This window comes from Ranitomeya variabilis, chromosome 4 (assembly GCF_051348905.1).
Source record: "Ranitomeya variabilis isolate aRanVar5 chromosome 4, aRanVar5.hap1, whole genome shotgun sequence".
NCBI classification, from domain to species: Eukaryota; Metazoa; Chordata; class Amphibia; order Anura; family Dendrobatidae; genus Ranitomeya; species Ranitomeya variabilis.
In genome coordinates this window covers 39,737,059-39,754,850 of record NC_135235.1, presented here as the reverse complement: position 1 = coordinate 39,754,850, position 17,792 = coordinate 39,737,059, and the positions used below count along the sequence as shown (strand labels likewise).

At 42.7% G+C, this 17,792-nt stretch overlaps 2 protein-coding genes across 3 annotated transcripts in view; one reads left to right on the top strand and one right to left on the bottom strand.

Moving 5' to 3' along the window:
• Positions 1 to 17,792, bottom strand: part of DOCK1 (dedicator of cytokinesis 1) — a 478,132-nt gene that overhangs the window by 249,084 nt on the left and 211,256 nt on the right. The window lies entirely within an intron of this gene.
• INSYN2A (inhibitory synaptic factor 2A) overlaps positions 1 to 17,792 on the top strand; it is a 70,535-nt gene that overhangs the window by 23,298 nt on the left and 29,445 nt on the right. For both annotated transcript variants that reach the window (XM_077258383.1, XM_077258382.1), the window contains exon 2: positions 7,111 to 8,287. In XM_077258383.1, coding sequence (XP_077114498.1) covers positions 7,116 to 8,287 — 1,172 coding nt within the window. In that variant the 5' untranslated portion in view covers positions 7,111 to 7,115. The remainder of the gene's footprint in view (positions 1 to 7,110; positions 8,288 to 17,792) is intronic.

Genomic DNA, 17,792 nt, shown 5'->3' with positions numbered 1-17,792 from the left:
CAAAGGAGAAGGGTTAATGCAAAGGGATGCGGCGTTTGTATGGGAAAATGTATTATATATATGGGCGAAGTATACTGTTATCATTCAATTATTTGTGGATATATGCCCACTACTGCTAATTTTAGTAGTAGTTTATGCATGATTACAAATCTGCAAAATTGTATATATATATATATTAGATTATGGTATCTCCCTCTGTATTTTATCCTTTTCTTCTCATGTATATAATATGATACTGTATGTATTATGGCAATGCTCCATGGGTTGTAGGCATTTTATGTCTATGTAAGTTCGTTATAATCAGCTCCCCTTCCCTTCTTTCTGTTTGTTCATGGTATGATGATTCCGCCCTTGGATGTGCTTCTGCGCATGCACCCGCTGGTTTTTTCCTTTGGAGGGCGGCGATACAGTGCTTGTTGTGGGCGGATCAAGTAGGGCCCCACGTGTATCGGCCTTCACAGCCTGGATGGCGCTACCCTCCTTTGTTGTACCGGCGGCTGCTAGGATACGCGGGACTACATCCGGAGTACGGTCTGGGTTCATTTCCGGTTCCTGGCCTTTTTATACTGCACGATTCTCATTGTCTACTATGCGCCCCCTGACGAAGGAGTGCCGAAAAGCGCGTTGGGGCGGACACTGGGACTCTGTACCTGTCAAATACCACTTTCAGGGTGATGTATTAAACATTTGTACCGGGCTTTATAACTTTTTCTATGATGTTACTGCTCTGTATAGCCTCTTTAATGATGTTACTGTTCATGAATTATTGCGCATTTACATATGGGCTATAGCGTTTTTCCAACGGGCACATACTATAGGCCTATTGGATTTAGGTAATATCCCCTGGTGGCTGTGTTACCCTGAGTTTATGTGCTATTATTTAATGAGTATAGTTCTTTCTATGAGTCAGCGGGTACATTTTCCTAGTGTCCTAGGTTATGTTTTTAATCACTGTTGGGTGACTCTGTTGTCATCACTGTTCTCTTGCCTTGCACTTTAATAAAGCAATTTTACTACAGACGTAAGGTTATCTTTTTTGGATTTATTTCCTCCCCTGCTTGTTGTATGCTATTTTGATAACCGTCTTGATCCAATACTTGGGCAAAATAACCTTGGCTGGGAGTGACTATTATTATTTTTTAATTAACTTGTGTAATTACAAGCCTCCCAGATGTTATATTATATACGGTTTTTGTCCCTGGTTACCCCTATCTTGTTTCAACTATAGTAAGGTAGAAGAGTTACTCTGGACTCAGTCTGGCCTCTGTTCAGCGGTGTCCTTTTCAGAAGTGCAAAAAACTGTGGCACTTTTATGCACGCCTAAAAGGCGGACACCGTCAGATCACAGGTGGCCTGACAGAATCCACAGTGCCTCCATCTGCCTCATTGTAGGGAATCTTCCGCCATGGTTTCTGTCCGAATCACATATTTCAGACTTTTACACGGAAACCCAGATGAAGCGCTCAGTGTAGGATAAATATGAGCCGAGCCTTACTGTAATCTTTGGGAGACAGAATGAACAAATCAACATCAGGTGAAGAATTGGTTTTATTTATTTTATACACCGTTCCTCATGCAGTATAAGCGATTAGGCGACTTTATTCTTCGGGTTGGTGCAATTACAGCGATACCAGATTTATATCGGGTGTTTATGTTTGGGATGACATCGCAGGGGCACTGATCAGAGAGCAGATATCAACCGCAGCATTTAGTGTGTTAAAGTGTCGGGAGCGTTGTGGGCATGTCTCCTAGCACTGATTCTGACAGCGGCCCCTCGCGGCAATCACCTGCATACAGCATCCTGTGCACGGGAGATCGCCATGACGTATATATACTGCAAATGTCGGGAACAGGTTACTGATGCTGTAGGCCTCTTGGCAACCTCAATGTCTAATTTTCTTCTTGTCTTTTCATCAATTTTTGAGGGACATCCAGTTCTAGGTAATGTTACTGTTGTGCCACATTTAATCCACAGCCACAAACTTATGCAACTACCGTACATTATTTTATTTTGTTATTTTCACCCTCATGCTGTCTTTCTCCTATAGACCGCAAATGTTTTATTTTTGTTTTTTTCACCTTTTAAAAAGTATTATATTTTTGGGATTTTTTTTTAGTGTGTTTTGTACCAAAAAAAAACCTAACTGGTGTTTGGTGATAATTCTACTTTTAACATTCATAAATCAAAAACTGGATTATAAAAACCGAATCATTATTCCTCGATACCCAAATATTTTCTGACAATAGAAGGCAAACTGAAAACATCACCAGTTATTTTTCCATTTGGAGTTGTATTATTTTGTTAACAGTGTATAAAAATGAATGCCTGTGGCTAAAAGTTTCAGCAAAGAAGTTACTTGACTGAACCGAATTTACAGCCTCATAGGCATAATGATCCACAGTTGGTACAGACAATGCGGCCCATATACGGATCGTCAAATACGGCCATCTGAACCTAGCCTTACATGGATGGCGCTAGTATAACAGCTCACATACATTCAATTATGTACATCTTTTTTAACCTAACTTCCGAGAACCTGTTTCCAGGCCCTAGATTTACGATAAGTGCACAAAAATGTAAAATTATCCAACATTTCATCTGCATATTATATCTCCAATAATTGGATCCCAATTCTAAGGTTTCAATAAATATTTCCTAGCTGAGCCCTATGGCTTTTTTTATGACATTTTATACAAATACTTTTATGCCCAACCATGACGAAAGTATTCTCGGAGTGATACGTTTATTAGTCAACCAGTAAGAAATGTTTGCAGGCTTTCAGAACACAGAGGCTCCTTCTTCAGGCGGGATTACAAAGAAGGAGCCTCTGTGCTCCGAAATCTTGCAAACATATATTTGTCAGCCAATAAATGTATCACACTTTTGTCATTATTGGGAATAAAAGTATTTACATGGATTTTTCTGGGTAACACGCTACCACAATATAATTGTACATCATCATATTCTAAGAACCAGCTCTGTCTGTACAATTGGTCAGCGGGAATTTTGGACCAAATGACCAACCTACAAATAATGAGTAGATATCCATCAGACTGGACTCTTTTGGTGTGTACGGACACCAGATTTGTGATCAGTTAGCCATAAAAAAAAAAAATTAAAAGGGCAACGATATTGTGGAAAATGAGAGATTTTAACATTCTTCCTATAACTGTGTTACAAGGGATTGTTGCTCGTCAAAGACTTCAGGGGTAAATGTAATCATAAAAACTTGGTGGTGGAAGTTACGGTAAACTTGTAGGTGCTCACAATGGTATGTACCAAGGACGGTTTAAAGCACAAACAAGAAGCTGTCATTTCTAGCTTTCTGCAGCTCACTTTAAGCTTTGCTGTGTAGACTGAGACAGAGTCTGCAGAATCATCTCAATTAGAAAGTGGAGGATTTTATAACAGGTTCATTGTACTGCTCGGGGCAGGATAGTATAACTACATGCAGAAAAAATCATCAGCCTTTCATAAAGAGACAGAAATTGATCATGTTTTCCTGAAGATTGCACTTTCCTGACCATTACAAGGATATTCCCATCACTTACACATTTATTCTGTGCATGTAAAAAAATGAAACAGGTGTGGCCTCTTATCGATCGTAAGAAAGGGTTCCCATGATCCCTGTGATGATCCACATCGGCTGTGGTCGCCATACAGTATATTGCATCCATTACATTCGCCACAATTCCAACATTTAATGAATAAACTATATTTACATCTGCCATATTCTCCTTTTAAGCATGCATTTCTGGTTCTGAGTAAAGCGTTGGTCAGAGAAAACAGAAACGGATGAATCTAGGTCAAAGTCTTGAAGGGAGAGTGTGAAAACACTGCATGTAGGTTTCATTCGTAAGGGATGTTCTATGCATTGGCTTCAATGACCTAACATATTCTGACAAGGGCTTACAAAAAAACGTGTGAAATGTGCTAGAATGTAAACCCGCATGCTCATCCTTTATTATTCATCAAGCGCAACGCTATGGATTTAAAGGAACACTTTGTCTAATTTAAACGACCCTAAAATCAGCAATATTATTCAGGGCATGTGATGTTTACTTGTATAGATACAAGTAAATACTGTGGGTACGGAAAGTATTCAGACCCCTTTAAATTTTTCATTGCAGCCATTTGGTAAATTCAAAAAAGTTATTTTTTTCTCATTAATGTACACTCTGCACTGCATCTTGACTGAAATGTAGACATTTTTGCAAATTTATTAAAAAAGAAAAACTGAAATATCACATGGTCATAAGTATTCAGCCCCTTTGCTCAGTATTGAGTAGAAGCACCTTTTGAGCTAGTACAGCCATGAGTCTTCTTGGAAATGATGCAACAAGTTTTTCACACCTGGATTTGGGGATCCTCTGCCATTCTTCCTTGCAGATCCTCTCCAGTTCCATCAGGTTGGATGGTGAACGTTGGTGGTCAGCCATTTTCACAGATGCTCAATTGGGTAATTATATATATATATATATATATATATATATATATATATATATATATATATATATATATATATATATATATATATACACACACATATACATATATATATATATATATATATATACACATACACACACACACACACACACACACACTAGGGAGAACAGTATTTGATACACTGCCGATTTGTTTTTCCCATCTACAAACAATGGAGAGGTCTGTAATTTTTATCAAAAGGTACACTTCAACAGTGAGAGATAAGATCTAAAAATAAGGAAAACAGAAAATCACATTGCAGGATTTTTAAATACTTATTTCATGCAATAGAATGCAATTTAATGATTTGAACACCTATCAACAGCAATACTTCTGGCTCTCACAGATCTGATAAAGAAAAACTAAGAAGCCCTCCTACATTACTTGTATTAATTGCACCTGTGTGAACTCGTTACCTATATAAAAGACACCTGTCCACACACTTAATCACATTCCAACCTCTCCACCAAGGCCAAGACCAAATAGCTGTCTTAGGACACCAGGGGCAAAATTGTAGACCTGCACAAGGCTGGGATGGGTTACAAGACAATAGGCAAGCAGCTTGATGAGAAGACAACAACTGTTGGCACAATTATTAGAAAACAGAAGAAACACAAGATGACTGTCAATCTTCTTCAGTCAGAGGCTCCATGCAAAATATCGCCTCATGGGAAAAGGATGATTCAGAAAAAGGTCAGGAATCAGCCCAGAACTACATAGGAGGACCTGGTCAATGACCTGAAGAGAGCTGGGACCACAGTCTCAAACATTACTGTTAGTAACACACTAAGGCTTCATTAAAAACTTGCAGAGCAGGCAAGGTCCCCCTACTCATGCTGGCACATGTCTATGCCCATTTGAAGTTCACCAAGAACAATTTGGATGATCTAGCAGAGTCATGGGAGAAGGTCATGTGGTCAGGTGAGACCAAAATAAAACTTTTTGGTATGAACTCCATTGGCAGTGTTTAGAGGAACAAGGATGAGAACAAGCCCAAGAACACCATCCCAATCGTGAAGCATGATGGGGGAAACATTATGGGGGTGCTTTTCTGCAAAGGGGACATAACGATTGCTCAGTATTGAAGGGAGGATGGATGGGGTTATGCATTGTGAGATTTTGGCCAACAATCTCCTTCCCAAAGACTTTCAGGGCAACTAAGGAGTGGCTCCGTAAAAAGAATTTCAAGGTCCTGGAGTGGCCTAGCCAGTCTCCAGATCTGAACATAATAGAAAATCTTTGGAAGGAGCTGAATCTCCATGTTGCCCAGCGACAGCACTGAAACCTGAGAGATCTGTATGGAGGAGTGAGCCAAAATCCCTGCTGCAGTGTGTGCAAACTGGGTCAAGAACTTCAGGAAACATCTGTCCTCTGTAATTGCAAAGAAAGGTTTCTGTACTAAATATTAAGTTCTGTTTTTCTATTGTATCAAATACTTATTTCATGCAATAAAATGCAAATTAATTATGCAAAAATCAGACAATGTGATTTTCTGATTTTTTATTTTTTATTTTTTTTTAGATTGTCTCACAGTTGAAGTGTACCTACAATAAAAATTACAGGCCTCTCCATTCTTTGTAGTGCAGATGAGAAAACTTGAAAAATCGGAAGTGTATCAAATACTTAATTTTCCCCACTATACACACACACAGATAATATATACCGTACATACACAGACACTATACATACTTTATGTTCTTATTGCTCAGCAGTGGTTATAGTCATGGAACTCTGCTATGCAGGCCATTTTTGCCCAGTCTCTTTCTCTTGGTGGAGTCATGAACACAATTTTGTGACCTCTTGGATTAGTCATCACTGTAGTCTGAGGGTAATTTGGTCGGTCAGCCGGCCACTCCTGGAAAGGTTCACTACTGTTCCATGTTTTCACCATTTGTGGATAATGGCTCTCACTGTGGTTCACTGGAGTCCCAAAGCTTGAGAAATGACTTTATAACCTTTTCCAGACTGATAGATCTCAATTACCGTACTTTATTTCCCATTTGTACCAGAATTTCTTTGAATCGCGGCATGATGTCCAGCTTTTGGTCTACTTCACGTTGTCAGGCAGGTCCTATTTAAGTAATTTCTTGATTGAGAACAAGTGTAGCAGTAATCAGGCCTGGGTGTGGTTAGGGAATTGAACTCCGCTTCCCAGAGATGTGATAAACCACAGCTAAAACAAAACAATCTTTTTTCCCATCATAAAACAAAACAATCTTTTTTCCCCTCAGAAACTTTATTTTAAAAAACTGTAATCTCACACTGGCCACTGGGAATTTTCTTACAGTTATGCAACAAAAGAAAAGTAAAAAAAAACACAGATAACTGACAAGCAAAGTAATTTTTTTATGACACATTCCTTTTAGAAGGATAATGCGGTCTGCAAAAATGATCACCTATCCACTACTGGGACACCCACCAATTGCCACAACAGGGAACTTATGTCTGTTCTTTGGTCTGATCACTCATGTCATGGTCATTCATTGGTTTATGATGTTTTATCGATTCGCTTCTACGCAATACATACAATCTCTAATCAATGGCCGATTTTGCTGTATCCTAAACCATCCAGATTTATAAAATGATCTCTGTCTTACTGGTTTCTCTGTGTTTTCTTGTAGGAACCATGGTGAGCAAGGAGGGGGACAAATGTGTGCTGACATCCTCCGAAAGTGAAGCAGAGCCAACTGTTTCTTTAGCCTTAGACATGAAATATGCATTGGACCCCAACCGGCAGATAAAAAAACGAAATAAAGCCCTTCAAGTGAGATTTAAAGATATTTGTGAGGCTCAGAACGAGCAGAGGGATAAACAGCTTACAACGGTGCCACAAAGTGAGAGAAAAGACACCAAGTCACTTTCTTACAAAGCTTATCGGAAGTACATGACAGTGCCTGCTCGGCGGTCTATACCCAACGTAACCAAGAGCACAGGGGTTCAGACTTCGCCAGACCTGAAAAAGCGCTACCAGACTTTTCCTCTTGACCGGAAAAAAGGGAACCTGTTAAAAAATGCTTCTGGCGTGGAACTGAAGGGTCAAAATAATGGATTCCTAATAGAGGTAAAGGATACAAAAGAACACAAAAACTCAGGGGAGTCTAATCGATGCGGCAGGGTCAATGACCAAGTTGTTGCGGAACTGGTGGTACATTCGAGTGAAGATATGGATGTCATTACTTCTAGCAATTGTTCAGATGCATGTGGAAGCACTGATTTGCACAGCTGTACTAAAGATTCCCCCTTTCCTCAAAACCCAGCAATCTCCACATCGAAACAGGCCATCTGCCATGTGCATGAAACCACAAAACATGACAAAAGGCCATTAGGGAACACGCTACCCCATCATCCGGCACATGTTAAAGTGCTTCTGAAGGAGGAAGCCACCATACACTCGCCTGCCCTCAACCCCAACTTAGCCGACCCTGAAGACTTGACTGACACACAAAGGACAGTTTGCCCGCTGACAGATGAAGAAGACAAAAGAACTGCTCACGTAAATGGCCTACAAGGCCAAGATATCAATGCAAAAGCGTGTACGGCGCAGTCACAGTGTCAAACAACGGAATGTAACGAGCAGGCCCTGCAAATAAATGTTTTACCCGTGGAAAAAAATCAGCCTTGTCAGACAGCAGTTGCTTTGAGTGATGAATGCCAACAAATTGTGCCTCACACGGAAGTGATAGACTTAAAAGCACAGCTTCACACCATGGAGAACCTGATCAGCTCTAGTCAGGAAACAATCAAAGTGCTTTTGGGTGTTATTCAGGAGTTAGAGAAAGGAGAAGCTCACAGAGAGGGGTAAGTGTCCAAAGCAAAAACTCATTTTATGTTTACATGAAAAAGGAACTCATCGGAAATGCATTTATAAAATGTGATCCACTCGAAATGTCATAGGCAACGTCCACCATTAAATGCTTCTGGGTTCACGTCCTGCAATAGAGGTCAAGATTACCAAATTCTAGTGATGAGCGAGCATGCTCCGGTGTTATCAGAGTATCTCGAGCGAACTGATACTAAGCCACAAGCTTTAGTGATGTAATGGGGAGAAACTGTGCACTTGATCTATAGTGCAGGCTCTAACTCCATAGGCATATTACATAGACATACATTGTACACAGCCAAGTATTTACCGGTATGTATTTTTATTCTAGAGGGAGAATAAGATTTTTTTCATCCTATAAAACTGCTAAAAGATAATGAAACACACTTCATAATGAAAAAATTGTCATTCTGAATGCATTAAAAAACACCACAAATAAGCAAACAACGGGGACATATTTGGTGCACCTGTAATGGTGACGACCAACAGAACACAGCAACCAAATTATTTACGAGGATCAGTGAATTCCGTAAAAAAAAATGGCGTCATTGATATTTCTCTATTAAAGCCATAAAAAAAATTTAATAACACTAAGGCCGGCGTCACACTCAGCGTAAGACAATACGGTCCGTTTTTTACGGCCGTAATACGGAGAAATGTTCCCAAAATAGTGGTCCGTATGTCATCCGTAGGCAGGGTGTGTCAGCGTATTTTGCGCATGGCATCCTCCGTATGTAATCCGTATGGCATCCGTACTGCGATATTCTCTCGCAGGCTTGCAAAACCGACATCTAATGGATTTATGTGCTCAAATGTTCGGTAAAACATATATACAGTATATATATACAGTATATATATATATATATATATATATATATATATATATATATATATATATATATATATGTCATTGAGACACATATATATATATATATATTCTGTATTTATATTTAATTCAGCACGATATATGTGAAAAGCCGGTAAATCAATTGCCGGCTTCTCATTTCTCCTTCCCAAACCCGACAGGATATGAGACATGGTTTACATACAGTAAACCATCTCATATCCCCTTTTTTTTGCATATTCCACACTACTAATGTTAGTAGTGTGTATGTGCAAAATTTGGGTGCTGTAGCTGCTAAAATTAAGGGTTAAATCGCGGAAAAAATTGGCGTGGGCTCCCGCGCAATTTTCTCCGCCAGAGTGGTAAAGCCAGTGACTGAGGGCAGATATTAATAACCTAGAGAGGGTCCATGGTTATTGCCCCCCTGGCTACAAACATCTGCCCCCAGCCACCCCAGAAAAGGCACATCTGGAAGATGCGCCTATTCTGGCACTTGGCCACTCTCTTCCCACTCCTGTGTAGCGGTGGGATATGGGGTAATGAAGGGTTAATGTCACCTTGCTATTGTAAGGTGACATTAAGCCAGATTAATAATGGAGAGGCGTCAATTATGTCACCTATCCATTATTAATCCAATTGTCTGAAAGGGTTAAAAAACACACACACACATTACAAAGTATTTTAACGAAATAAACAAACAGGTTGTTTTAGTATTTTATTGCTCTCTCAATCCATCCGGAAGACCCTCGCTTGGCAAAATAATAAACCAACAATATACATACCTTCGGATGAACTGTCAGGTCCCACGAAGTAAATCCATCTGAAGGGGTTAAATCATTTTACAGCCAGGAGCTGTGCTAAAGCACTCGCTCGTACCTGTAATCCCCGGGTACTGAAAGGAAAGCTGGGTGATCTGTACTTACATTGAGTCGCGGTGAGGCGCCCTCTGCTGGATGAACTCATATGAACTCGAGCGTGGGAACTTTTCCAAGGCTGCAGTTCATGAGAACATCCACCAGAGGGCGCCTCACCGCAACTCAATGTAAGTACAGATCACTCTGCTTTCCTTTCAGCACCCGGGGTTTTTACAGCCACGAGCGAGTGCTTTAGCACAGCTCCTGCCTGTAAAATGATTTAACCCCTTCAGATGGATTTACTTCGTGGGACCTGACAGTTCATCAGACGGTATGTATATTGTTGGTTTATTATTTTGCCAAGCGAGGGTCTTCCGGATGGATTGAGAGAGCAATAAAATACTAAAACAACATGTTTGTTTATTTCATTAAAATACTTTTTAATAACGTGTGTGTGTGTTTTTTAACCCTTTCAGACAATTGGATTAATAATGGATAGGTGACATAATTGACGCCTCTCCATTATTAATCTGGCTTAATGTCACCTTACAATAGCAAGGTGGCATTAACCCTTCATTACCCCATATCCCACCGCTACACGGGAGTGGGAAGAGAGTGGCCAAGTGCCAGAATAGGCGCATCTTCCAGATGTGCCTTTTCTGGGGTGGCTGGGGGCAGATGTTTGTAGCCAGGGGGGGGCCAATAACCATGGACCCTCTCCTGGCTATTAATATCTGCCCTCAGTCACTGGCTTTACCACTCTGGCGGAGAAAATTGCGCGGGAGCCCACGCCAATTTTTTCCGCGATTTAACCCTTTATTTTACAAGCTACAGCGCCCAAATTTTGCACATACACACTACTAACATTAGTAGTGTGGAATATGCAAAAAAAAAAAAAAGGGGATATGAGATGGTTTACTGTATGTAAACCATGTCTCATATCCTGTCGGGTTTGGGAAGGAGAAATGAGAAGCCGGCATTTGAATTACCAGCTTTTCTCTAACACCGCTGCATATTTCTCGCAAGTCACACTGCTGGTCCGTGTGGAATCCGTATTTTTCTCGCCCCCATAGACTTTCATTGGCGTATTTTTTGTGCAATACGCTGACAAACGCAGCATGCTGCGATTTTGTACGGCCGTAGAAAGGCGTATATTACGGATGCGTTTTATACGGCTGATAGGACCTGACCCATTGGGAATAATTGGGCCGTTTGTTAAGCGTCTTTTACGGACGTATTTTATGCGCTCTTACGTCCGTAAAACTCGCTAGTGTGACGGCGGCCTAATGCTGAGGCCATGTTCATACATAGCGCAAATATTGCATTCTCTCTGCTGCTTTTTTTCTGCAGGTGTCCATACCACATGACGCAATAACAATCTTCTTTGATTATGGTGTGCTTGCTGCTTTTCTTTTATGTGTTCTCCCACGTATTTGATGTGATTTTGGCACAGATATGAAACAGATTTTTTAACGCAAGTTAAAAAAAAAAAAAACATGTAAAAAAGTTACTTTTTTTTTTTCAAAAACTTTTCTATGCTATGAGTAAAGCTAGCCATACACATTAGGCCGGTTTCACACGTCAGTGGCTCCGGTACGTGTGGTGACAGTTTTCTCACGTACCGGAGACACTGACTCACGTAGACACATTAAAATCAATGTGTCTCTGCACATGTCAGCGTGTTTTCACGGACCGTGTGTCCGTGTGCAAAACACGTAGACATGTCAGTGTTCATGGGAGCGCACGGATCACACGGACCTATTAAAGTCAATGGGTCCATGTAAAACACGTACCGCACATGGATGCTGTCCGTGTGCAGTCTGTGTGCCGTGCAGGAGACAGCGCTACAGTAAGCGGTGTCCCCCCAGCTTGTGGTGCTGAAGCCACCATTCATTTCTTCTCTACAGCAGCGTTCGCTGGAGAGAAGGAATGAAAAATCATTGTTTTTTTAATTTTTTTGTGTTTAAAATAAAGATCCTTGTCACCACCCCCCTCCCACCCCCTGTGCGCCCGCCCGCTGGAAATAAAATACTCACCCGGCTCCCTCGATGCTTCCTCTCAGCGTCGCAGCTTGTCCTGTATGAGCGGTCACGTGGTGCCGCTCATTACAGTGATGAATATGCGGCTCCACCTCCCATAGGGGTGAAGCCGCATATTCATCACAGTAATGAGCGGTACCACGTGACCGCTCATACAGGAAGAAGCTGCGGCACTGAGAGGAAGCATCGAGGGAGCCGGGTGAGTATTTTATTTCCAGCGGGCGGGCGCACAGGGGGTGGGAGGGGGGTGGTGACAAGGATATTTATTTTAAACACAAAAAAAATAAAAAAACAACGATTTTTCATTCCTTCTCTCCAGCGAACGCTGCTGGAGAGAAGAAATGAATGGCGGCTTCAGCAACACAGCGGGGGGGACAACGCTTACTGTAGCGCTGTCTCCTGCACGGTCCGTGTGGTACCCAGTCGGCACACGGCTGCCGCACGTGTGCCACACTGATGTGCCACGTGAGCACACGGACACGGATAACTCCGGTACCGATTTTTCTGGTACCGGAAATATCTGGACGTGTGGGACAGGCCTTAGATAGCCATTAGCTGAAGGATAGCTCAGCTGACTTCTAGCTCTCCTGTCTCCACCATACACAGAAACAACTTATTTCTGGGTTGTATACAAGAAGGAATCAGAAGGCTTTGGCTTATCTCTCTGCCAAGCCAAAGTATCGAGTAAGTTACTTCCAACTACTTGATCCTTATGTCCCGGCCACATAATCTGTAGGGAGGCCCTTATACAATTAGATGGTCGGTCGAACCGGCAGATTCGGATGATGTATCTAATTGTGCATGGGTGCGTTTATTCACTTGTATCTTATCTTGTTTAGAAAGAAGATGGGGCAGTGCAGAGGGTTTCACGCAACTTCAATGTGACATTACATAGGGTTGGTTTGCAGTCTGTAATAGTGATGAGCGAGTGTACTCGTTGCTCGGGTTTTCCTGAGCACGCTTGGGTGGTCTCCAAGTATTTGTTAGTGCTCGGAGATTTAGTTTTCCTTGCAGCAGCTGGATGATTACTAGCTACTAGCCAGGCTGAGTACATGTGGGGGTTGCCTAGTTTCTAGGGTATCCCCACATGTAATCAAGCTGTCTAGTAGCTGCAAATCATCCAGCTGCCGCAAGGAAAACTAAATCTCCGAGCACTAACAAATACTCGGAGATCACCCGAGCGTGCTCGGGAAAACCCCAGCAACGAGTACACTCGCTCATCACTAGTCTGTAACCATCGAGGCACATGGATCTGCATGTGACCTTTTATACACAATGATACGACTTCGCTTAATGAAGATTATTTAATTTATTTTAGAAAAATTGTAGCATTTGAAAAAAAAAAAAAAAAAAAGAACAACTTTCTTCTGCTCATATCAAGGACAAGATACTGATAATTCCTGGACATGTTTTTGTTGTGTGAATTAAGCATTTTTACGCAACGCAAGGGACGGCAGTGAGGTCCGGACTGGCGGACCATCACCCCCCCAATTGTAGATGTCCAATAGAGAAGAGTTGGGCCACTGGATTATAACATGCCCTTGGCATCACATGGGGACGGGGGCAAGAAAATAAGTGTTCACCCGACAGCCATCTATAGTGTATATTGAGATTAAGTGATGAAAGTGAGGAATCTGTTTGCTGAGACATATGAAGAACCCGGCTTGGAAAACGATGCCAGTGTACATATATTTCCGCAGCTTTTCTTTGCGTTGAAAATATGTTCACTTCAGTCAATGGTTTAATTACCGATAGCTTTTAATTGCATCCAGCTTTATAGCTCAGATCACTTGTCTCTGCTTATGTAACAATGATCTGAAATAACAACAGTAAGTCCTTGTCCTTAAAGCAGCAACAACAATGCCAAACTTAACATATCCGTCTCGCATATCTAACCACCTGTTATATTCTTTCCAATATCCATCCCTTACCCATGTTATATCCTTCTCATATTTATCTATGTAACATGAGGTTATCGCTACATGGCGCCATTCAGTGAATGAGAGCAGCTGAGTTACACAAAAACAAAATACAGTATATCCAGTGAGGCAGGAGCCACAATGGCGGAGCCTAAAGGTGCATTTATCTCACTTGTATTGGTTTGTTATAGCTTTCCATCCATGGTTATACCTACCTACACATCTCTCTCCATCACAAGTCTATCTATCCATCCAGCCTCTGTCTAGACATAACTATTTCTCTCTAACCATCCATCTCTATAAGTTTATCCAGCCATCCATACTGAAAACTTCATATCATGAAAATATCCATCTTACCTCTATGAATCTCTATCATGCTCCATCTATCCACACATCTGGAATACTTCATATCATGACTTAGAAAATATTCATCCAACTCTCTATTTCTCTCTCTCTCGCTTTTTATCCATCCATTCATTTCTACTGCTCTCTATCCCTCACTCTGTCTCTAGCCCTACCACTCTCTATCAATCCATCCCTCCCTCTCAATCCGTTCTTACCTGCTGCACTCTCAATCCGTCCCTCCCTCCCGCTCTCTCAATCCAGCAGGCACTCATGCTCTCTCCATCTGTCCCTCCCTCTCCATCAATCCCACCCTCCCGCACTCTCCATCCATCCCACCCTCCCGCACTCTCCATCCGTCCCTCCCGCACTCTCCATCCGTCCCTCCCTCCCGCTCGCTCCATCTGTCCCTCCCTCCCGCTCTCTCCATCCGTCCCTCCCTTCTGCTCTCTCCATCCATCCTTCCCGCTCTCTCAATCCAGCAGGCCCTATCGCTCTCTTCATCCATCCTTCCCGCCCTCCAGCTCTCTCCATCCGTCCCACCCTCCCGCACTCTCCATCCGTCCCACCCTCCCGCACTCTCCATCCGTCCCTCCCGCACTCTCCATCCGTCCCTCCCTCCCGCTCGCTCCATCTGTCCCTCCCTCCCGCTCTCTCCATCCGTCCCTCCCTTCTGCTCTCTCCATCCATCCTTCCCGCTCTCTCAATCCAGCAGGCCCTATCGCTCTCTTCATCCATCCTTCCCGCCCTCCAGCTCTCTCCATCCGTCCCACCCTCCCGCACTCTCCATCCGTCCCACCCTCCCGCACTCTCCATCTGTCCCTCCCTCCCGCTCGCTCCATCCGTCCCTCCCTCCATCCATCTCTCCCACTCTCTCCATCCGTCCCTCCCTTCTGCTCTCTCCATCCATCCTTCCCGCTCTCCCAATCCAGCAGGCCCTCTCGCTCTCTTCATCCATCCTTCCCGCCCTCCAGCTCTCTCCATTCATCCCACCCTCCCCATACCTCCTTCCCACTCTCTCCATCCATGCCTACCTCCCGCTCTCTCCATCTGTCTGTCCCTTCCTCCCGCTCTCTCCATCCGTCCCTCCCGCTCTCTCCATCCATCCCTTCCTCCCGCTCTCTCCATCCGTCCCTCCTTCCCGCTCTCTCCATCCGTCCCTTCCTCTCGCTTTCCCCATCCGTCCCTCCCGCTCTCTCAATGCATCCCTCCCTCCCGCTCTCTCTTCAATGCGTTCCTCCCTCCCGTGTTTTTAAATCCATACATCCTTTCATTTCTCCATCCATCCCTCCCATTCCCTATCCATCCCTCCTGTTCTTTATCAGTCCATCCCTCCTTTCCTCGCTCTATAAATCCATCTTATCTATACCTCCATGTTCCCCTCCATCTACCCTGAATACGTCATATCATGGTGGCTTAAAAAACTATTTTTGCACGGATTATCCCCAAACTGTTTCCTCAGCAGACCAGTTTTTCCTGGTGATGATGGCTTTGTATTCTTATCCTAGTGATTTAAGCAATGAATTCTGTGAATAATGACACATTTAGCATCAAATCTAAATTAAGGAAGTATGATTATTATACAGCGTGAATGTCTCCTTATAACACTCCCGCACGTGTAAACCCAAGATAGGTAGAATGATAGGTGGAATATCATGAGCTGTGCGATACGTATACAGCCTCCTCCTGTGATGATACATTCAGTCTCCGCGCTGCAGAGTATACAGCACGTGTCTGTCTACTGCTCAGGCAGTTCAGCCGATTGTGACCCACTTAATTTAGTCTTATCTTATAATTAAGACCTCGGTATTTTGTAAGGCTATTTTGCATTATCTGCCAAAATGGCTCGAACGATGTTTTGCGCTGGATGTCATCAATATTCCCAGTTTATGACCACTATCTACAATTCCTATTAAAAGTCAGAGGATTAAATGGGGAAGTGATTTATTTGGCAAATTATGAGCAGCGTGAACGATTATTAAAAGTAACATAAATGATCGTTTGGTGAGATTGAGATAAGTTAATGTTTCTTTTCCAGGCCCAGCGCCACTCTAGTCATTGGTTGCTTCTGGTACTGCAGCTCCACCTTTTAAAGTAAATGTAGCTGAGCTGCAACACTAAATACCAGACCATGGAAAAGAGGGTTGGCTTCTAATAATGGGCAATTCCTTTAACCTGTAGATGAACAAAATACATATCTGCATTCAAGCTACGAATGCCCGATACAGCTATGGTATATAGGCGCTGACATGGTCAGCCCGATCCTCTTAAAGTGACAGTGTGTAATCTGCTCCATGGCTAAACAAAAAAGAATTAATACAAGGCTCAAAGTAAACACTTGGGTTTGCAATTTGACATGAAAACAGGTGGGAAGTTGTTTTGCAAGATGTCACGATGACATCACAGCCTCAACCATGGGGAGAGGAACATGCTGAAGCAATATTCCCAGCATTCCTTTATAGGCAGATTACTACGAATAGGGAGATAATGGTAAGCAATAATTGAAAATCTACAAAAAAGAAACAAAATAAAAGTTTGTTTCCCAACCAACCATCAGGGACCATTCCCTTTCGCATGGAAACATTTTATATGATTTTATGGTTCATATCACAGACTACATGTTATATAAAACCCACAAGCATTTAATTGTCACTAGTTTTTGTCGCCCTAGCTAGAAAAAAAATTGTCCTCTCTTCCTGGGATTATAGCAATGATCTAGGCTGAGTAAAGTATTCAGTATCGTTATACGCGGAAGAGCGCGGGGATTATTTCCTGACAAAGTTGTCTAGTAGAACTAATTACACTAAAACACAGAAACGAAAAAAATATATTTTTTTCTAATTTTCCCTATATAAAGGATAAAAAAAAGACTAGTTCGGAGAGCAGTTCAGCCGGAGAGCAGGGATACAACGCACAGGCACGTGTAATGCTTGTCGGGGGACTATGGGTGCCATCATACTGTGAGTGTGCGGGGACCATCATACTGTGAGTGTGCGGGGACCATCATACTGTGAGTGTGCGGGGACCATCATACTGTGAGTGTGCGGGGGCCATCATACTGTGAGTGTGCGGGGACCATCATACTGAGTGTGCAGGGACATCATACTGTGAGTGTGCAGGGACATCATACTGTGAGTGTGCAGGGACCATCATACTGTGTGTGTGCAGGGACATCATACTGTGAGTGTGTAGGGACATCATACTGTGTGTGTGCGGGGACCATCATAATGTGAGTGTGCGGGGACCATCATACTGTGAGTGTGCGGGGGCCATCATACTGTGAGTGTGCGGGGACCATCATACTGTGAGTGTGCGGGGACCATCATACTGTGAGTGTGCGGGGGCCATCATACTGTGAGTGTGCGGGGACCATCATACTGTGAGTGTGCAGGGACATCATACTGTGAGTGTGCAGGGACCATCATACTGTGTGTGTGCAGGGACATCATACTGTGAGTGTGTAGGGACATCATACTGTGTGTGTG